Genomic DNA, 23,909 nt, shown 5'->3' on the forward strand with positions numbered 1-23,909 from the left:
ACCCCTCCGAATGATGAACTGTTTGGATATTTTTCTGGCTTTTATCTGCAGGTTGTTGTGTCTCCCTGACCCAAGGAAATGAAAATTGAAAAGGCCAAATGAGGTGATTTTAACGGCGAGGAGTACGAAAAAAACCGGCTAAATAAAATCTCGACCGGCTAATTTTCGCCAGTTTAATTTTTATTTACCGCTGGAGTAAATCTGGGGTTCTCCGTCGAACGTGAGTCGTGAATGTATTTTCAAGTTGTTGTTGTGCAGATTTACTGTCACAGTACTGTGAATTGTTTTCTCTAATTTGCCGACTGGCGACGTAAATTGGGTGAGTGACACTGATGCTCGTTTGAAGTTTTGGGAAATAATTCATGGGGTTTAGTGTTCAGGATTTAAAGAACTGATTTGGTAGGACGCCTATGAAAATGGTTAGAGGTTGTGGAAACAAGCTAGAATCTAGAAATCTATGGCTAGCCACTTCGCTCAACATTTTTATCAAGACATTAAAATTTAGAAAGTGCCTAGAATTCTAGATCTATTTGCAACGTCGCGTTGCGATTAGCGCCTGTGCTAAATAAAACGCCGCGTTGCGATTAGCGCCAGTGCTAAATAAAATGCTGTGTCGCCGTGTGTAAAATATCAAGCCTAATCAGAATCTGCACTTCGTCATCGGAAGTTCTGATGGCTGAAGTGACAGCGCGGCACTACTTGGATATGGTGGTCCCGACTTGTGTAGGCCTAGATCTAAAAATCTACTGAAATATCGATACTGATTTAAATAGTCGGTATCAATGTTGTATGTTTTATCAGTAGCCTAGACAAAGATAGTACACACAAGATGGGCCACTCAGCCAAAAAAGTGTCCGCAGGAAGTATGCTCTTTGCTTCAGATGGCGCTGCAGTCTGTTTTGAAGCTCTCTTTCATTTTTCCAGAAGAAGAATAGGAATAGCACCTCCTTGCGTGTGCATATCGACTGCTGTTCATCAGCAGTTCGGGTTCGTTCAGTGCGCAGTTTTAGTTTTTTTGTTTTTTTTACGGAGTCTACGTACACGGTAACCGGGCGCCTAGTCTCAGTATCTACGTACACGGTAACCGGGCGCCTAGTCTCAGTATCTACGTACTACCAGAATGAAAATAAATCAATATTTTGTCCTGTGCTATCACTTGCTGAAACAGTGACCACTCATCTCACATATGATTTGTGTATGAGTTCTGGGCGGGGCTTTTTATGGGTTATGAGGGATCACATGCTTACCTCACCAGCAGCTGAAAATTGGTACCTATTGGTCAACAGTGGGAGGGGCCTACGCAACATGATCGGTTGGAGAGACTACCTAACAACAACGACAAGGGATAAGATTATGACGGCTCGCCCACAATGCCAGGGGCCAGTGCACAATTTATGACATGACAGGTGCCTATTTTACACAGTTAAATTATATGGAAAATACGCACGCGGGGAAATTGAAAATGGCCGTTTGTACAGGTGGCCGTCTTTTGAGGTGGCCGTCAGGGCAGGTTTGACTGTATTTCACGGATCAACAAAAAGCGCTGTGCGATCCGCTGATCAACAGACTGCGGAACAATCGATGGATTGTCGCACGTTTCCTCGATCAACCAAATGCACTGTGCGATTGATCGATCGCGCAAATCGACAGATCGCGCCCAACAATAACAGTCGAGACGTGAGCTTTAATATCCAATTACTAGATATCTAGATCTATCTAAACTGGCCCTCCCTGTATCATTAGTATGAACAGAGTGAGTAAGTTCAGCCTACCTTGCCGGGGGCAAAGATAATTATGTCGACCAATGAGATTGCGCGTAGCGATCTCGCTTTCTCGGCTTGCTGGGGTAAGGGGTGTTGGGAAGAGGCCAAGGCTGTCGATTTTGTGCCATGTAATTAAAAAAAGAAAAAATTACAGAAAAACTATAACACACAACAAAATGAAATTAAACATGTGGAAAAACAGTGGTGGTGGAAAGACCCTGAGTTGTCGGTTACCGTGTACTTAGACACTGCCATTGGGTAGATCTAATGAAAGTGCAGTCCTTTTTTACTTTTGACCCAATTACGCAGTTCTAGTAAGCAATTCTAGTTCTACTTGTAGTTTTACATAAAAAATTCCATGATGACATTTATATGATGTAACCTCCTTACACTCACACAACTCACTTAGAAGCTGAGTCCAAATAAATAAACCTTTTTTTTTCGGACCCGAGTTCGAATAGATAAAACCCATATTCGGGCTCGAGTCCGAATAGAGCTGGCCTATGATAAAAGAACATCTAGACTCTAGATCTAGATCTAGAGACATCGGCCCTTGGCGCGAGGGTGCCCTGAGCGCGACCAGTTCCCCATTTTTCCTTTTGTGCAGCTCGTGTGCAATCTGTTTTATTAGAGTTACGTGTCTTGTCTAGTTCCACTTTTGGTCAATCCTTTTCCGAGAACGTCAGTCGTCTGCTAGTGCCACAGTCGAGTTCGAAGTGAAAGGCTTTTTATCAGAAACATTCTTAGTAATCTTAGAGAAGTTTTCGAACAGTTACTAAACTAGAGTAGCTGGCCCAACCCGCAACCACTTGTCTCTAGATCTATACCCTCTGTTTATAATAAGATAATTGTTTTCATCATAATTTGCTAAAGAAATGATTATATTATACTAACCTTTAAATAGTGTACTTACAACTTTCTTGCACCTGTTATGTCTGTGCACACATGGTCGCATCCCGTTCCATATGCGGTCCCTCTGACGGCATGCAGTCGCGCCTAGGGCAGAACATTAAAATGTTAAAATACGACATCTGCGAATGACGTTTTGGAATGAGTGACGATATCACGGTATAAACCGTAAGTTGACACCCTGAAGTGGCCCTGAACATGGATTGCCTGACCTATTTTGCCGACAGATACCGCTGAGAAGCAAAATACGACAAGTGGTCGCGGGTTGGGTGAGCTTCTCTAGATCTAGATTTCTAGTTCATGTTATGGACATGAAAAATGGTGGACCTACTTTCGATTCAACTGGCTCTCTCGCAAAAAATCAGTGAAAATTGGTGAAAGGGGAAACAAAACCCACAAAATTGTTAACATGTGAATTTACTCAACAAAGATTAGATCTCTACATTTGTTTAAATAAATTAAAACAAGATATTCAATCAAGATTGGCTTTATAATGAGTTGGAACAACACTGTTTAGGCAGTCGGCTGACTTGACCTGACTGGGCCGAGGTGCCTTGTCGTACTCTAGATCTATATCTAGTGGTTTGAATTTGATGCTTTCCGTTGACTTTTGTTGACAATAATAACATTGATTGTTTTCTTCCAGTACCAGACTGAGTCAAGTTAAGATGTCAAGTTTCTAAGATTTTATTTTTTTCCTCTACTGTCCAAGGATTCCAAACGATGAGCGGACAGTTCAAGAAATTTGTCTCTGAGGAAGAGGTGCATGAGCAGCGCCAGAAGAGACAGGAGGAGTGGGAGAAAGTTCGTCAGCCAGATGACCCTGTTGGTGAGATGTTTAAACACTTTCACCGCGGAAGAATTTATTTGCCCCATTTTGACAGAATTTTTGTCAGTATTTTGTGAAATATGTTAAGGGATGTGTGCATGAAAAATGTTTATAAAATGACAAAAACTGTGTCAAAGCAAAGAAAGAATCAGTAAGATGGGGTTTTTTTTTTACAATTCAGGGTAAAATTAAACCTAAAAGGTTTTGTTAGAAATGTCATGTGTGCGGTAATACTTCATGCATTCTATGATCTGGCCAAATGCTGATTGTTCACTCGAGGACTGGACGCATGTCATTGGACTCTTCCATCGTCATGGGTCTCAATAGTCCGCTATTTAGCAGATTTCCGCTACTGCCATTTCCTCCGCTAAACTCCGCAACCGCGACAGCCGGCCAATCAGAAAGAGAGTTGTTGGGAGCAGGGTGGTTGCCAGGTCCCGGGAATTTTTTAAAAATCACCGAGACCTGGGAAAATACATAAAAGATCTCATATTTGAAAACCAAATCCAATAACGTCTTTAAGTTCATTTCTGCCAGTCTGGATTGTGATATTAATTCGGCTCAGAGAGTACGTTTCACGCGAACTGGTGGCTTTGGCGGCAAGCGGAATTTTGTCACCAAGGTTCGACTGGAATAATCAAGATCTACTTTCGCTTTCGTTACCATCAAGAAGTTTGTCAGTAATTGTCTGATAACGCAACAATTATTGTAACATGCAGGTTCGGCATTACAAACGTGGTGTCGCCATGAAATTTGTCACTGTGCTGTCACTTGTGGGGATAACACACACACACACACACACACACACACACACACACAAGAAAAAAACGAAAAGAAAGTTAAGTGTCTTGTCGGGCTCGCCATTGGGACCGGTCAATGAACCTGCGTGCGTTCTGAGCGCTTCGAAGTACAGGACTGGGGGGGGGGGGGGGGGTATTGATTTTTTTGAAAAGACGCACTCGGGGATAGGGGGAGGGCTGGACGCAACACCAGAGGACAAAAAAAACCTGAAACTGGAAGCAAATATGTTTTATGTTTAGAATTTTGATTACTACCTTATCTACAGCTCTCTGCAAAGTAAAGTGTGCGTTGGTGCAGGCTTTGTGTGAATACGGGAACCGTCATAACTTGTAAGCGTGTTATGGGACTTAGCGGCCTAAGTGTTCGGGTTTCTTTGGATTGGTGACAGTAAATTAGATCTTTATATTTTAGCTTTCTGTTCAAGATTCGCAGATTTTCAGTATCACTGCATCTTGCCCTCCCACAGTTCTTACACCTCTCACACTGAATAGGTCTGCTTGAGCTATTCTACTATACTTTGAGCATTAATTTTTGTCTTTCACGTTTATTATATAGGCCTAGATCTATATATATGACATGAATCATGATCGTCGATATTCTGGTTCTAGGCTCAAAACAAGATTCATTTTTATATGGTTTATATATGCAGGCGAATATGATGAAGGGAAAATATAAGTAAGTCGCACAAGACCCCAGGCGCCACCACTTTCTGTACGTAATCAAGATTGTAAATATTTGGTACGTGACTCTTACTTGATATTATCTCCCAAACCCTCAAATTGGTGTGAAATAACCTTGCCTTGGTAAATTGATGGTTTTTATTTCTGCATTCTAGGGTTCAACAGTAAAATAATAATAGGTGTTTCGCGAAAATGGGCTTCTGTGGCGATCACCCGAAAAGTTCCTCCTTTTTTAGAATTCTGAGTTGAGACCCATGATCGTCCGCTAGGGGTAACTGAGTTTTAAATGTAATAATGTTTAACTCACGTGGTTTCCCATCATGCACTTGGAAAAAATTAGGTTCAGTTTACTTTGAATTGCTTTGAGAATTGTGTTGAAAATTCTTATCGAAGTGGCTAGCCGTACTTAGTACAGTTAGACTGCCAGTTTAGCCGTACTTAGATCTAGGTTTGGCCCTATCGACTCGAACCTGTTGAGTACTCAGGTCTCATTAGATCTAGATCTAGTTATTCAGGCTTAAATAATGCAAGTCAGTTAGGCACCTTTTGGTTTTGTCTGAAATACAAATATTTTAGGCTTTGCAAAACTAAAATTTCATTTACAATTCAGCCAACAAGTACGGCTAGCCTGACAGTCTAGCCGTACTTATCTTAGGCCCTGTTAACATTAGAAAACAGGAGGTTTAAAATACATGCACTGTCATTAAGGCACCTGGTTTCGTCTCAAATACAAATACTTTAGTCTGCTGCAAACTAAAAATTTATTTACAATTCAGAAGGCCTTTTTAATGGTCAGTCTAGCCATCATATTAAGAATAAGTACGGCTAGCCAACCAGTCATTAAGTACGGCTAGCCTCTTCCAATTCTTATTCCAACACAACTTAAATATATCAGAAATTTTGCATGTTGGGAGCTTTTCTTGTAGAGGAATAATCTTTTAGTTTCTAAACAATAAGAGTGCATAAAATTATCATAAAATATGAAGCAAAATTTCAGTGTAAGAGTTTTTTTGTCTCTACTTTCTTGGTAATAAGTTTGAATTATAATAAGTATTATAGACTTGCACTCTCAAGTCTCACACATATGTCTGAGTACTGAACTTAAAAGGTTACTAACAGTCAGTTGTCTTTTGGAGCCAGTCTAGTAAAATATTTTACCTTGGAAAGGCTGAAGTTATGATTCCATTGATTTGAACTCTTTATCTTTGTTGTCATATCTTCATTTGCACCACCCTTTCCCGTTGTACCCCCCAGGACGGTGCTACTGACTGAAGTGTCTTTCGGCCATTCCCAAATGTTCTTATGCACTTTAGAATTGTAAATGGGCTGATTCATCAATGACATGCTCATAAGTGTGCCTGAATTTCAACAGGGAAATATTGCTTAAATATCTTTCCTAATCCTTACTATCATGTTTTTTCCTCTACTTTTGTATGTTTGTCACACTCTTGTGACCCGCTATTTCCGGAGTGCCTTGATGGTCGAAGCAGACTTTGTGCTGTTGAAGCTGGAGAGGTTAGCAGAGTAAGCCTGATTCCCTGTAGGGACTTCTCTGTTGACATCCACCCCTTGGCGCTCATATAACCTTATTATGCAGTTGCGAGCGCCATAAAACTTCTACTAAAACTAAATTTCCTGTTGTTGGTGTGAATGTGATAACTTGTCAGACCAGCAAGAGATGTAATGTAAACTCGTTTGCTCATTGTATGATACCTTGAACATCTACCAGCATGCTCAAATTTTCTTACTTTGTGTAATATTTTCTTTTTAAGTGTATTGTCTCTGCCTCGTTTTCTTCCTTTCTTCTTCAGTACCAGTACTTTCTTTGATGAACTGACCAGTTATATTTTGCAGGCTGTTGAAGTTAAAGTCTTTGGAGAACAAATAACTTCACTGTTATTTCTCTCCTAATGTTTGCTTTTTTTACTACCCTGCATTTTCAATGCACAGTACTGTTAACACATTTAAAAAAATGAATATTTTGATTGTTCACAGAATGTCCAGAAGAAGAAACCAGGTCTTTGTTTGATCAGTTGCAGGCGAACAAGGATGTGAAAGATAGAGAGTTGGAGGAAGACAGCAGACTTCGTTAGTATTGAATGAATTTCTATCATTATTTCGTGGTAACTGTGGGGAATCATGATGTGCCCTTTAGCAGTACTTGAATATTTTGATGAATTTTCTAATGCCTGTTTGAAAATGGGGAGTACTTGTCTTAAGTAAGATTCTTGAAGCGAAATTGATTTAGAAAATATTTTAGATCTGAAAGCCGTGCCATAAGTAGATGTTTGACTGCAGTCGCCCCTGTCAGCAGTGTCTTTTGCTGTCATGTGGAAGCATAGACATTATGCTGCATTGTTGTATCAAATAAAGTTTCTTGATAATCGTATCAATTATTGTTCCCTTTTGTAGCCTTGACATGCCCAATATGGTGTTTTTAAACATTGATTGTATAGGGGGGGGGGGGGTTGGCTCTTCACTGAACTGAGCTGGGTCTTATCAGTGACATTGAAAGACATTTGATGTGCAACCTCATTTTTTAACTACTCAGTGTTTGTTTGGGTGTTTAATCCATACTGTAGTACAACACCAACTCTCCTTGCTTATTATCCCCTTCTTTTGCTTTTGAATGCTCCAATTTTCTAATGTGTCAAAGTTATTCAATTTGTGAGAAAGTTGTCCCAAAGTCAAGTCAAATTTGGTTCCTTTTCATGTGAAGAAAATTGGTTTGACGACTTGAATTAATTTCTAATGTCATTTTCTTTTTTAAAGTGTTAATGCATTACTGTATATAAATAGATTTGTGTGTTTTTGCTATTTCTCCCCGCAGGGAGTAGTGTGAAAGGTCTGGATGACGAGGAGGTTCAGTTCCTTAACTATGTGTCCAACAGACAGATGCAGATTGAGAAGGATCGGAACAGTGAGGAGCAGTCCGTTATTAAAGAACTAAAGATATCCTTTGTTGCTGCCAATTTTGCCCTTTGTCGCTTTCATTTTCTTATCCTTCTGATGGGTGCTAAACTTAAGCCTTGCTGCTAGATGACTGGGTGGTTTCTTGACCGCCCTGGGGTAGTCTGCTTCAATTTATACCAATGAAGTGGTTCTGGGGTTTTTTTGAATGGAAAATATCAGAGCTTTGCAGAAATTTGTCTATGACTAGAAGTTGCATTTTTACCAAGTACATAGGGCACAAACATTTTTAGGGCTACCTCAGAAAAAAACCTGCAAGGAAAAATTTTGATATTATTTTAGATTTATAGCAATTTTCAGAAGCAAAAATTTATGAAAAAAAATGAAATAAGAAGGAGTCAAATTTGATAAGAAATGTATGTTATAATTTTTGGTCTCTGTCTTGGTTAAAACCCTTGTTTTAATTTTCCTAAACATTCAGCCATATTTTCTGGATTAAAAAAAAAATGGAGAAAAAGGATAATTTATTAATTGAGCGTTTCCAGGTTATATGTGATAGGTCCTGGATTAAAAATTGTTGGTAAAAAGAGTCTATAATTTGTGCAAAGATTCTTTTCCTGCTTGTTTTTCCATTGTTATGTCTTGTTATGTAAATAGTCCTTAACATATGCCACAGCAAGTCTGTGATAACTGTAGAGGATAAGAAAAGGGCGTCGGCCACAGCGAGTTCCTCATCCACTTCCTCCAGCTCTGGCTCGTCTTCCAGCAAAAAGTCCCAGCTGCAGCTGCTCTCTGGTGCTATTAAAAGGAAAAGGTTAGTGTGTCAGAAAATTTGATAACATTCCACTATTTTTCTGGGAGGGGGGGTGGGATTTGTAAATATAGGACTTTCATGACAAACTCTTATTTTTTTGTCAAATATTCTTTTTTCAGGTGCAGGGGTTTTCTTCTCTATTTGACACGTGTAGGTAATCCCAAAGGTGGACCACTGGCCCTGGTGCTCAGAATAATGGGGAGATTATATCCCAAAATAAGATCACACATCATCAACATGTTTTATGAAAATATCCTGTCATTTACAGTACTATAGTCTTTGATGAATGGAAAAAAGTTTTAATTTCACAGCTTTCCCTGACTCAGATCATTACATTTTTTTCAAACTATAAACTTATATAAGTGTTTACACCATTTCATTACATGATGCAAGGCCTTCCTGTAGGGCATACCTTGATGGGTCAGTTTGATTTTGGTCTAAGACTGACTTTCATCTTTATCACAGCATGTTGAGTACATGTTTATGTGAAAATAAATGTTTCTGCGTGTTGCTCCACCGTTATAAAAGTTACAAGTTACACCACCTTTTGGTTTCTCGCTGCTCTATTTGTTAGTCACCTCAACCCCCTTCTCCACCCCCCTCCCTCAAAAAAATTATGGAAGGTTTTTCTTAGTCTGTCAACTTAATTAGTTGGGGGTTTTTTTTATGAAGTACCTGTGTGATGAACTTGCTGTTACTGTACTATAACTTTTACCAAGCCAAAACATATTCTGAACTGCAAGTGTAGTAGCCTCAGCCTCACATGCTGAAAGAATTTTCAGCAAGGCCTTTGCCTTTGAAATGTGTGAGTTCATGGGCGGTTCAGTGTGAATGTCATGGGTGAAAGGCATTGTGAACATCCACCTACCAATTAGCACAAAGCAGACCAGTTAAGCCATCTAAAATCACACAAAAAATCATGACTTCTGTTATATGTATATGCCAAATGTAAGCCCTCTGGAAATAGATATACAATCATCCTTTTAATAATACATTTGTAATAATAATAAATAACATTTGTCTATCACATTCCGCGCTCGACAGCAAACTCTATGCGTGTATACTATATTATTACCCCAGAAGACCATAGAACACTCAGAAACATTGTCAGCTTCCGGGGAAGCATTTTAGAATATTAGCTTGCTCTAACATGAATAAACCACTGGTCAAAGATCCAATCAATGAGTTGAGGATGGGAGATCAATCCATAATCTTCCAATTTAGAACACAACATGTTCCCCTCAATCAACATCTTAAACGAATTGGAGTAAAGCAGTCTGCTGCCTGCCCTCTATGTGACTACCCCTCAGAGACAGTGAAACATCATCTGTTCTTCTGTTGAAAACTAACTGATTTAAGGGGATGTTTTCTTCCCAAGCTACCCCACACATCTAACTGCCTCTACTCCTCAAAACAACAATTAGAACAGACATGCAGCTATTACAGAATGGCATTTTGCAGAAGAGTTAACACTCAAATGCTACTGGATCGCTAACAACAACAGCTTGCTGTAAGTTTGAAGGCAGGAATTCAATTAGCCCATAAAACCTTAGAAGTTTTCTTCGTAATGAGTTGCTTTTGTTGATATGTTAATATTACATGTGGCCAAGCTTGTATGGACTGTGAAGTTTTTTTTGTTAAGCCATTTCAGAATGTCTGTCATATTAAAGGCGCTATATATTGTCTTTTGTCCTCCTTTCAGTACAGATTCAAAGTCAGAAACAGATGAGAAAAAAGCCAAGCCTGATGAAGAAGAAGGTAAGTTGTCCTGGACCTTGAATTGATTGCGACCTGTGACATATAATTTTTCTGGTTTTACAACTTCTGGAAGACTTTGAAAGTGTGACAGTTTTTACTATCAAGGGTAGATTCTGCTGTGAGATGGGCACATATTTGGCCTGTCAGAACTGCATATTCAGGTCAGGGTAGTTTCACTTATCTGATTGTAAATTGTCCAGAATATACGTACTGGTCCAAAAAAACCTGTACCCACGGGAAAGCCTATAACTCGCCACCAAAGTGCACAATTCACACCGAAATTGACAGGAGGCTAGCTGATCTAACCTAAAGGAGAAATATGTAATAAAAACAACGAAGTGCCTACGAAGCAGCTATGGCTTCTCTGCAGATACAGTTCACTGTTGAACAACATATTTTTTATGGTTGAAACATATATTGAAAACAAAGTCCCCTATGCAGACACGGAGTCTCTTCTGTAAATGGGTTGGAATAAGCACCAAAGAGTAAGAAAATACCAAGTAAAGTAACAATACTTAAGTGGGTGGCTGACTTCACTTGGCTCTGTTGAAATAAAAACGAGATAAAAAACTAGGGTCACCCACAGTGGGAGGCCGATGCAAGTGCGCACTCCAGAGAAAGTGGCAGTGGTGATTGAGTCTTCGAGCGAAGAACCTCAAAAGTCAGTTCGTCATCATAGTATGGGCGGATTTGTATTATCTATTTCTGGAGAATCTGTTCGACGCTCATTTTAGTACGATCTGAAGTTTAAACCATACAAAATCCAGGTACATCAAAAGCTCGGGGACGCCAATGCAGCAGACAGTGAGAATGTGCATGTGGTTGCTTAAGGAGATTGAAGACGACGAGACATTGCTGGGCAGAACATGGTTTAGTGAAGAGGCACACTTTTACCTGAATGGACAAGTTACTAACAAAAATTACATATTCTTGGGCTCTGCATAGCCTGACGTTGTGCACTAACAAAATCTCCATGTCTTGAAAGTCACTGCCTGGGTTGCCATGAGCCGCTAGAGCATTATTGGCCAATATTTCTTCGATTCATGTACAGGGATGGAGACACGCTGACGGTCACCTCCGACCCTTACCTCAAGATGTTGACCAGGTTTTGGAGAGCTCTAGGGAGGTTGAATGGAATGGAAGTGAGAGCAGGGCACTATTTCATGCAAGATGGTGCTGCCCCACACACTGAGAGAACTTTTCTTCAGTTTTTGAGGGACCACTTCGACGAGAGATTTGTCAGTCTTGGCACAGTGAACCCCTGGGCTTTTCACAGTCCTGACCTCAGCCCCATAGATTTCCATCTTTGGGGGTACCTAAAGGACGAAATATGTGGCAGTAACTTTCAAACCCTCCAGCAGCTGAGAGACATTGTTCTGTCCTAAGAGAAATTCGCGCCTGCAACCCGCAACTTTTGCCCTCAGCGCAACTTTAGCCATTTTCATGAATTCCTTAATTTTAGGCTATTTTCCGCATGAGTTGGGGAAATAATAAAACTTTGTTAAAAATAACCGAAACTTTTTCCACGACTAAAAATAATTACTCCTAGGGGGACAATTCGTACCTAAAATGCCACTTTTGTACCTTTGTACGGGGTGTCCATTGCAGATGGGTTCGGGTCGGGTCGGTATGATGGCCCGTCTCATCGCCTGAAAACTTACACGTTTGGTTTTGAGGCAACGAGTCGGGAGCAATCAACTTGTGCCACGACATCCGCTTTGCGTCCTCAATCTGACTAGCAAACCAGCCCGACCCAACCCAATCCCTCAATGGTCCTGTTTGGGCTGAATCATCTTATCTAGATTCCAGATCTAGAATAGGTCTACCATAAATCAATCATAAACGATCGTCAGATTACTTAGCTTGCATTTGGTTCTGTAGCACCAGATAGATAGATCTAGTATAAACATTTGTGAAAGACTTTAAATCTAAGGCTACGAGCGTAGATCTAGACATGGATCGAATCATCGGGACAACTGTTAACCCGGACGTTCAAATATAATCTTACTCCTGGAGGAGGGGGGGGGGAGGGTCTTTAACCAGTGTAATGTTACATTTTTTTTGGTGAAAAAAATTTATCACAACATGTTTTAAACGCATAAAAAGAGAGTTAACTCTTCAATTAGAGCGGTAAGCATGGCATATGCCATCTCACACTTTATACACTGGTAGTAGGTACCAGAAACTAAATTTTCAAAGTAACTGTATGCCAAATGTATCTGTTCTGTTTGAAAGGCCTATATCCTCTGAGCATTTTGATACCTTTCTTTAACATCGCAGTCAATTTTTTAGAAAATGGTAGTTTGTTTAAAATTTGATCAAATTTGTTAAAGTCAGTCACTGGCTGCAACCCCATGTTTGACAGATAATAAAAGAGTACCAAGTGCACTAAACATCTCCACATTAACAGAGTACAATCACTATAACAAATATATGGAGCCTAATTTTTTTCAAGACGATGAGATCATTACAAATCAGTATTTTATCGCCTCAAACACGATGATCTGTCGTTATTTCAATAAAAACACCGAGCGTTGACCCGGCCGGCACCGCACCGGCCCCCGCGGCGAGCGAGTCGGCTCGATACTGTAGTGTTACCCGCGTGCGGGGTAACATGCTTTCTGAGTCTCGCGGAATTGATTGATTGAAACAGTCAGTCCCCGGAGAAAGTTGTATTTGAAAATAGCAAACGTTGCAAAAATTTGCACAAAAAATTATAACAACGGTTGCTAGAAAAGATGCAAGACGTGTATAGAGCTAAAATAATTTCATGGAAAGGATTGATGCAAAATAACTCTATGCTAATTACTTTATTCTAATAGGAAATAAACTAATCTATTAATTGATACCTGTTTTGAGCCGGTATTTTACATTTTTCATGTAAAAAATGATCTTTTAAAAATTTTGACGGTATTTTTAAATTTAAACGCCAAAGGCAAAATATATACCACGGGAAAGCCCGTTTAAAGCTCTACAGTTCTCCGCCAATGAAAAGACGGTATTTAATCATCCCTCGTTCCGCGAAGCATTTGAATGCACTCGTGTCAATTTTTCAACCGGCCGACCACGCATTCTGACCGCGAGGGGGGCTTCACTTTCCTCGGCGATTCTCCAGTTCCTAATAATCGGACACATAAACAATTTACACCATTGTAACGAGGTAAAGCTGAACTTTTACAAGGTGTTCGGCATTTGGTGTTTTATAGCGAAAGAGCAAAGAAACAGCGATCGGTATTGCCGCAATTTCACCGATACCATGCGGTCGGAAGGCCTCAAGTGCCAGTGAGGCCGTGTTTACGCTACCTACTGGTAGTAACTTTAATTTTGATTACACCGGTGCGGTTAAAAATAAACTAAAGTGATAAAATGACACCGTAAGTTTTTGCGGAAGAGTTCCGCTTGTATAATTATTAGGTGTGCATGTATGTATGTATGCATGTTTTTCAGGAATAGCGCATAGAACAATGATTGTAACATGGATTTGCGCGATTTAAATGTCATGTTATTATTATTATCATTATTATAAGCGACTAATGTAATATTATGGGGTTGGGGGGGGGGGGAAAAATTGAAATTAAGTATTGCGGGGGGGGGGGGGGGGGGAGTCCCAAAAAAGGTGTAAGATTATATTTGAACAGCCCAAAACATCGCTGGTCACACCTGCCCAACGTCAGCGAGAGTTCAAGGACCGACGCATGTGTCAGGGGACAAACTGTTTTGTACTCCGTGTAACCTCCGTGCAGTTTTTTGTTTGTTTTTGTTGACATTCACATTGATTTTGATCAACAAAACTCATGTTGGTTGTTTTGATTGCAATGAGCAACAATGTATTCCAATAATTCCATGAAATTATTTTAGCTCTATACACGTCTTGCATCTTTTCTTACAACCGTTGTTATAATTTTTTGTGCAAATTTTTGCAACGTTTGCTATTTTCAAATACAACTTTCTCCGGGGACTGACTGTTTCCATCAACGTCAGACCCATTTTCTTGGAGCAAATGGAAAGTGCATAGACATTTTCGTCGAGTGCCTCAGAGCGTTTATCGCCCGAAACGGACGTCACATGGAGCATGTACTCTAATTTCCTTCAAACTTGGAACTTTTATTTGTAAATTTGTCATAATGAATCTTGATGGTGACCAAGTACGCCTGAAAAATCTTGTTTTTCTATCTCTATTTTAACCGTTTTTATGGGTTTCTCTGAAGAGCAGACACCCTTGCCAAGAAGGGAGTATCACAGACACAACCTCACAACCCAGTATCACAACAGACAGCCAAGAACATCATCAAATGCAACACCAGGGAACAGTGGCTGAATGGATGGGCAATGGGCAAAACTGGAAGAACTGTATTAATTTGCACACATGACAGCCCCCAACTCTAAAGATGCAATAAATTCCCTGAGTAGAAGAGAACAAGTCAGGATATTTCGCCTGCGAACACAACACATACCACTAAACTCCTACCTTAATAGGATCCGCAAGGATACCCCACCCGACTGCCCGTTGTGTGACTGCCAGGATGAAACAGTACCACACCACCTCTTTAACTGCCCAGCACTTTGTGACCTGCGTAGCACCTACCTACCTGCCTCCCCAGACATCGGAAACACTCTATACAGCGACAAAGCACAGCTGATTAAAACCTGTCAATTCTTTGCCATATCGACAGACCGAAGGGCTAGAACCCAAATGGCCGCTGGATCGTAAAAGTAAAGTATGGGTTTCTCTGTGAGTAAAGTTTTTTTGGGGTCACCTGATACTTTAGAGTTTTTACCTATTATAACATATGAATTTGACTGACAAAGCGATTGATTTTTTAAACATTATAATTATACGTTTATGGATTTTGTCCAAATAAATTACATGTGCTGTGATATCTGTTTTAAGTCTTGATAATCAACAATCTTCGCACAAGTTGGATGTTTGAGGGTGCCACTTCTTTAGAGTCCCTCTGCTATTTTTGTCTGTCTTGCTTTTTGCCCAGCACTAAATTATCATCAAATTGTCACTGTGCTTCTCTTTACTATAAATAAAACCAAACTGCAGTCATTACTATAAATAAAACCAAACTGCAGTCATAGCACCTCTCTGGTTATTTGTCTGTTTGTGAATTTGGCAGAGAAAGAGTTAGTAATCTAGGATATACCGACTTGAATAAATTTTTTTTTTTTTATGTGTGTTTGTGCTTTTTTGTACCGTCTCTTTCAACTAACATAACAAGTGCATTGGGATAACTTAGTCTTGTAATGCCGACTCAACTCCTTGTTTCATTTCAGAGTGGGTGGTTGGCAGGTACTCTGGTGTGGTTTGCTCCTTCTTTCCTATCAAACATTTATCATCCTTATCTCTCCTTCTTTTTTGTGTCTGTTACTCTCTTGTAACCTCTAATCTTCGGCACTTATATGACCTTATTGTGTTGCAAGTGCTGTAAAATTCTTACTAAAACTAAAAAGGTGCTCTGGTGTGGTTTGCTCCTTCTTTCCTATCAAACATCTGTCGTCCTGACCTCTCCTCCTTCTTTTTTGTGTTTGTTTCTGGCTTGTAACACCTCTAATCTTTGGCACCTATATGACCTTATTGTGTTGCAAGTACTGTTAAAACTAAAACTTTCTTTTCAGAGCGACCTGATGCCAAACTGATGGCTAATCTTCCTCCCAGCAACGGCATGATGCAGGTGGCTGGCATCTTACCGGGCATCGCAGACTACGACGACGAGGACAGCAGCACAGAGAACACCAGCAACTCGAGCGACTCGGAGGCTGACCACGTTATCATGCCCAACAAGGCAGTGCAGAGAGTATTGCAGGAGATTGCTCAGAAAATGAAAGCAGAAAATAAGTAATGGCTTGTTGGTATGTTTGCGTGAGTGTGTGGATGTGTTTTTTGCAGGCGCACTGTGAGTGTTTGTAAGGGTGTGTGTGTGTGTGCAGATGTACTGTGAACATGTGTTTGTGTGAGTGTGCATGTTTGTGTGTGCTTGTATGTGTATAAGTGTGTTTATGCAGGTGCACTGGACTGTATGTGTGTATATGTTGACAGGTGAGTGTAGGAGTGCTTGTACTTCTTTATCCTTCATGCTTGTTCAAAGCTCACTCGAATTATGAGTTAGTAATATGGACTTGATATTACCTTTTTATCAGTTTCACTATGGGTGAATTATTCTTTCAGTTTTGGTTTTGAAGGGAAAGGGGAAGATTGTTGGGCTTTATTTGCACGCGATTTGAATTGTTGTTATGGGAGTTTTAAAGGGTAGTCTTGATGTTCACTTTTGTATGTGATGACTGATGAAAATGGTGATGGATAATAAAATATTATCACTGAAGACTTGCTCATTTGAATAATTTATATGTTGAATTCTTGTCTTTTATGTACATGAAATATGATGACAGGGTTACTTAATGCGATGGACAAGGAATTTTCTCACCGACCAAAGTTCCCCTCAGTTCGTTTTCTTCCTTGATCGTGCTTTCATAGCTCTGAATGGTTAAGCTGTTTTTTCACAGGTTTTGAGTTAGTACCGGTAACAGTTTAGAGTGTATACTAATCCTTGTACGATCAGAATTACAAACTCAGAGAGCCCCAGTGCACTTTGTGCTTGATAAAAGAAAGACACTTTCAGTGACATGTATCTGGTTGGCACTTGTTAAAAGTAGGACACCTTTCAGTGACACATGTCACATTGGTACTTATAAGAAATCCTCCTAAAATCACACAAAGAAATATTTTTGAGTTCCAGCAGGTGATTTTAGAATGCTACTATTAGGTCCTACTTCTTAACTTGTAGACCTTGCTTTTCCCCAACCCATAAAATCACCTTCTTTTCAGTTCGGCTTTCAAGTATGTTGCAATGGCTGAACAAGAGAAATATTCAAAGATTTATACGTCACTTTTCTGTATACATACGTGTCACAACGCTGTGGAATCAGGCGCTCTTCAATTTTTGGGCATGTGGAGCTATTGGTATCATCTGAAAGGTTATTCATTTGCTTTACTTTCAATGAAAAAAATACCCATCTATCTTGAACAGAATTCAAGATATTTGCAATTTAAGGAGGTGGGAGTTGCCTGGTTTCAGAGTGCCTTTAATCGTTTTTCAATAAAATTCACACGGAAAGGTGTTGAGCACAAAAACAAACATTCAATAAAAATTGCCAAACTGACCGGAAAAGGCCTGTTTCTTCCATATATATCTTTTTGACGGGCCCCTGATTTCACGACTCTGCTTCGCGTATAATGATTGTGATTTCCACATATCATTTTGCTTGCTCTTTAATAAGCACCGGATACTGTATATAATGGAGCTGTGTTAAATTAGTTAAAACGAATCTGGTTCTGATATTGTAGTCTCTTAATTTTTAAAATTCCAACCTTAATTTGCGGGTGGTTGGAGGGTGCCACTTCTTTTCTCCCATTCACTTGTTTCTGTCTGTTTTACTATTTCTGCACAATAAATGACTGTTGTTACTGTTATTGTCAGTAAGTTATTTTTTAACTGACACAAACATACCATAATTAGTACTTATACTAAAACACAAAAAAACATGACTTGCTTCTGTCCAAGTGGCATGACTCCACATCGACATACAACAAGGCAAATGTTCTCATAGTCACAGAGGAAGAGTTCAAGGACAACCTCAAAGCTTCCCTGATGGGCTACATTATTGACCACACAACATGGCAGTAGACTGCCCAGAACAGGTCATGGGGTGTTCAGATGTTCTCAAGGTTGCAGAGGTCTGTGAGAGACCCACCCAATTGCTGCAACTAAGCTGCTGAGCAGCATAGGTTGGCAAGGAAGATTAGATCTGCTACCACCATCCCCATATTGTGACACAACTTTCTGGGCTCAGATAGGCCATGGCGTCAGTAGCCTAGTGGTTAGGATACCGAACCCGTAATTGAGGGATAACATGTTCGGGGTTCGAGCCTCAGCTTAATCCGACCTAATGTCCTTGGGAAAGGCTCTTTACAGGAATTTCCCATTTGGCTCCGTCCTTTCGGAGATGGGTGTTAAACTTGGAGGTCCTGCCTCTTAAATAACCTAATAGTGTTGACAGGGGCTTTAAACCTACTACACCATTTCACCATTTTCACCAGATAGGCCTGATCAGTTGTCACTCATCCCCAACCCCAAGATGACGAGATAGTCTTTGACTTTGTCATCTCGATGGACGTACAGAACAACTCACCATTTTGCTGTAATTATTCAAGAAGAGGAAACAAGTGACAATTGTCGGAAAACTTTTTATTCCCGCACCACAAAAGCAAAGTCTCACAGATCATGATTTTAAATAAATTGGTCAAATCAGATGAGGTATAGCACGACAGCAATGTATGTATAAATTGTACACCATGAGTGTTATTGTAGATATCAAAGCCTGAAGACTGAAAACTGTTTTCCAGATATGGGCCAAAAATGTTGTTCACCATCATCATGAATTGACTAAAAACTTTGAACTTTGACCTTCAAAAATAAAAAAGTCAATGTACATTATGTGTACTTGTATATGATATTAATGTTTTAGTTACCGCTTGCAATTAAAGGTTTTGTGTTTGTTCAAAAAGTGTCCAGCTTAGCAAAGTAAGGCGTGTGTCTGTAAAATGGCACAAACAATAATACATATAATTACTTGCTTACAATGAAAATTGCATGTTTGATATAACTTGCATTAAAAGCATGAACAATGCTTGATGATAATGATACATTTTCAAGCATAAAAAAGAAGCCACTTCCTCCTGTTTACATGAACATCAAATTTCCGTATTTATTTCTGATTGAAACCACAGCAATTTGCAAGACCTAACAGTACATGTACATGTAGTATACATGATGAATGAATTAATTGTAACAGATCAGTTTTTGCTCAAATGCAGAGAATTCTTTTCAGTATTAGGTATGGAGTAATCAAAAAAGTTCAATCAACAAGTCTTGTCTTACGAAAAAGAAACCCCATTTATTATTCATTCTGTTATAATATTTTAAGCCTAAGTAGCAGGCAAACTACTTGAGTTCTATTTCTGTTGATGAACTTTCTACTGGAATACTATACTTTGTCTCGCTCAGCCTGGGTTGGCTCTGACAAGGGTCAGTCTATGCAGCCTATCTCCTAATTTATCTACACTGTATCGATTCGGATGTAAAACATAATTTACTATAAGAAATAATATGAATGTATGGTAATCCTAATAAAAGAAGGCCAATTATTAAATAATGCCACAATCTGAAATCGACTTGACTTTGGTTTAAGAACAAAATCATAAATTAATGGTCGTCTACCATCGCAGTAAATGCCCGCTTAGAGTAAAAGCGAAAGTCACTATTGAACCGTTGTGTGCACCATACCACTGCTACATGTATGAGCAGTTGACAGCTACATGTACCTTGGCTGGCGTTTACAGATGTGGATATATTTAGTAGTTGCACAGGCAGTAGAGCCACAGATTGCAGGCAATTGAGTACATGTAGCTTTAAAATAAAACATAATATGAAGGGATTAAGTGAAAAACTGGCAAGGTCATAATAAATTCATTAATCATTTTGTTTAATCCTTCCACAACTTGAACCATTTTAAACTTTTTTTATGATGGCGTGGCTTATTTTTAACTGATTTGCTGTTTATGAGAATCCAGTTTGTGAATTACTTGGTTGTTCACTTGCCATAGAGGGATACTTCCACTACACGTACTGTGTAAGTTAGGGGCTACTACCTTGATTTTTTTCCCTTAAAGTGAGCTTATCTTTTTTTTCTTCCACTTGATACCATTATGTTATCTGTAGACCCTATCACTCTGTAAGCCTACCTATCTACTGTAATAAAGCTAGCACTCACTAACATTTAAAAACCATATTACGAACGTTGAGTCCATTTATGTTGAGGAATGTTTAGAATATTCAAAAGAATCTGTACTCTAAGGCTAAGAACTAAGATCATCCCTGGAACCATGACACGAGAGGTGTCCTGCTGGAAGTAGCCTACTCAAGTACATGTACTTGTATTATTAAAGCCAGTGAATACATGTACCATAGTAGTCTATAAATAACATGTATCATGGAGGCCAACAAATACATGTATTATAAATACCAACAAATACATATATCACGGAAGCCAGAAAAAGCCGTACAATATACATACAATGTACATTTCCATTGAAGCCTCTAACAAAGGCCAGTAAGCACATCTATCATTAACGAAGCCCGTAAATACATGTAGGCCTACATAATATATATCACACATTCAAGTTCAGTGTTAAGTATAACTCCAGTCTTGATCTTAACAGCAAGAAATGGGACTTATGAAAACGTCTGGGCGACATGAGACTAAAACTAAGGTGAAAGGTTTATGTTATGAAGCCTTCTAATACTTCTATGGGATGAGTGTTCTCTGTTTGTGTCCTCACAAAGACTTGTGACTTGAGCAAAATCGAAGAGTATTACTCCAACATCTTGAATATCTAGTAACTACTCAATTAACTTACCTTCATATATCTTTACGAATTACTGGTTCATACCTCTTAGAGATGCAATATTTCCCCGACAGAATTTTACTCTAACAAATACATGTACTATGTACATGTTCACACACACACACACACACACACACACACACACACACACACACACACACACACACACACACACACACACACACACACACACACACATAACATGTCCTCTCTGTATGTGAGCTCACTCACGCAAATACAAACACTTTTACTTATGCATTATTCATACATGGATTTCAAGAGAGACTAACTTCAATCCCTTCCTTTTATTTTCTGTTATTGTCATCTTGTTCCCTCGCTGATTCTCTGCTGAACAGGGTATTCGTAAAGAACGACTATGGGATGAGGTTCAAAACTCTATCAACACTGAGAAAATGTTGGCGGGACCTTTGATAGTACCGACCAACTCAAACAAGATACAGTAGAACCAAACAGGTGTGGAACTATTCCACAGAAATTTTCCCAAATAACAACCCAAACTAAAGACTACTTCGATAAGGATTTGAACCAGGGTCATCCGTTCCACAGACCAGCACGATATACTGAGACAACTTTACTTTTTTTACTTCTACTTTTTCATCCTCTGTTGCCGTTAAGTGTCGAGAGGAGGAGCAGTTTTCTATTAATCTATGCTAGGCCAGTTCTGCTGCTCTTTCAATTGAGATATAATCATTTTGCAGGGTTTCCTCGACTCCCTCAATCCATATTTTGCTTGGTCTATCTCTTCTTTTATAGCCTTAGTACTTGGCGTTATAGCTTGCATTCGAGGCTGGCTGTATGTGACATTCTTAATTAACAGGTGAGTGGCCAAGGGCCAAGCCATTTTGTCCTCTGTTTTTCTATGAATTTGAGACAACTGCCCAATTTCAAAAGACGTATTCTGTTTGCCATCATCAACATGCAGTAACAACAGGCCTACAATTACTAGTCATAGAATTTTTAAAAAGCATTACATGAACTAGGTTAAATGTTCGACAAAGCCTGTTCTTTCAGGTTTGATATTGTAATGTATGTACACTGGCATTGTTTTCCTATTCATATTATTAGGTTCATTCACTATCACAACCATGCGGTAAAAGCATATAAGGTCCAATGAAAATACAACAAACAAGTCGGCAGACAAAAGTACAATTGAAATCCCAAACCAACAAAGGCAAACAGAAAAAATACTAATTATAATTGTTGGGGTGGGGGGGGGGGGTGTCTTTTATTTTCTCATTGAAAAATCACAGCTCGATTTTGATTGAAAATTATAAAAACAACAACATCGGAACAACAAAAAACATGAAAGCAAGCAGTTGGGACACAAGTAAAAACAAGGAACAAACAAAAATTAAAATCACAACAATAATCAGTTTTGTTATGATTGGTTCACTGTTGCACTTTGTCTAAGCTACATTAAATTTGAAAATACTTCAAACATATATTTAATGGTCAGTCCATTTTAGTTCTAGTCACCCCAAGTCTCCAAAATTACTTATTTGTAACTAATTATCGGGCGTTAAACTTGCAAACATAAAAATTCAAAAGGAGTTTAATCCCAAACCTATGTCACGCGAAAACAGTTTCTTAAAATGTAATTCTCTGCTTCCACAAAACAAGTTTAAATGAAGGCTACTATCACTTTGAGAAACAGAATATTCTGGATTGTTTTTTAATAAATTTTTTTAAACAAACGCCCAAAATAGGCTCGCCCAAACTGAACACATTTTTTCTAACCCGAGGCACTACCGCCAGATAACCACAGTACTAAGAAGGAAGTTGTAAGGTCAAAAACCCATCAAAAGCTTTAGCCTGGTAAAGAAATTATGCATGCGTGTATGTACAATATATACAGATATGTATTTGTATTATTATCAACAATCTGTTGTCAGCCTCAACCTCCTTATACATTTAGTCATTATCGTTGCTTTTCTCACCCTGGGCCTGGGTATAGGCCACGAACTATACATGTAGTGCAAGCATCATATTATTAATATGCGGCGCTATGAAGAAACATGGGACAAAATTCTCGGTAAGACTTCGTGCCCATCAAGTTAACTTCTTGCCCTTTTAAAAGTAACATTTTGTTCTTGAACCTAAACACTATAAAATACTTTGCAAAAAATAGCTCTGATGAGTTTGATCTTCTCATAAAAGGACGCTGTTTTCATATCGGGAGACAAATTTGAAAGAAATTGTAAAACTGATACAATAATGTTTACGATTTTTTTAAAAAGAGGGAGGTATAGGGACGGTATGAGTGGTGGAGATTTGCATATGTTCTGAACGTCACCAAAAGCAAGGTCTCATTATAATATAATGTTGTTGGAATTCTATTGTTTAAAAAAGAAATCTCAACAACGAGTGCAGGATTGAACAATTTAAAAATGACCCTCGTGACCACAGCGCAGGGTATTCTCCTGACTACTACAGTCTGCCATGAAAGACAGACGCCTAATTTAATCGAGTAGAATAAATAGTTAAAACGGCCAACACAAGCCATCAAAACAACTCAATGGCACAAACAATGAACACAGTGTCCAGCACTTGCGCCAGCACTATTTTAAACTTTGGACAATAACCCACAGTACCACCGTTCCATCTGCATGTAGGCCAACTAAGCAGAAATGGGAGGGATGCTTAATAGATCCACTGCACACCAAATGTAAAAAATACACCCCCCCCCCACACACACACAAAAAAACCCAGCACACACAAAAAAAAATGTAATCGCAAAACAAGCAAGGAAAGCAGAGACAAAATATCGAAGTAAACGTCACACAATCAAGCTTGCACCTCTGCAGAGCATACTCAGAAAATTATACTCAACAGGATAGCCTTCAAACTCGACGATCATTCCATTCTACCTTTGGAAAGGGGTAACGCCCTCTGCCGGCGCGAGGTAGCTCTATTCGCTAGCCCCAACGCCTACTGTATAGACAATACATTAGCGTTG

At 39.2% G+C, this 23,909-nt stretch overlaps 1 protein-coding gene across 1 annotated transcript; it reads left to right on the plus strand.

Moving 5' to 3' along the window:
• The first annotated feature begins 188 nt into the window (after positions 1 to 188).
• On the plus strand, positions 189 to 16,790 carry LOC101859272 (PSME3-interacting protein). The gene is made up of 7 exons (XM_005108875.3): positions 189 to 319; positions 3,385 to 3,501; positions 6,978 to 7,070; positions 7,813 to 7,934; positions 8,567 to 8,706; positions 10,409 to 10,464; positions 16,087 to 16,790. Exons 2-7 carry the CDS (start codon positions 3,396 to 3,398, stop codon positions 16,308 to 16,310), a joined length of 741 nt encoding a protein of 246 aa, XP_005108932.1. The 5' UTR covers positions 189 to 319; positions 3,385 to 3,395; the 3' UTR covers positions 16,311 to 16,790.
• The last annotated feature ends 7,119 nt before the right edge of the window (positions 16,791 to 23,909 follow it).

This window comes from Aplysia californica, unplaced genomic scaffold (assembly GCF_000002075.1).
Source record: "Aplysia californica isolate F4 #8 unplaced genomic scaffold, AplCal3.0 scaffold00729, whole genome shotgun sequence".
Classification (NCBI taxonomy): domain Eukaryota; kingdom Metazoa; phylum Mollusca; class Gastropoda; order Aplysiida; family Aplysiidae; genus Aplysia; species Aplysia californica.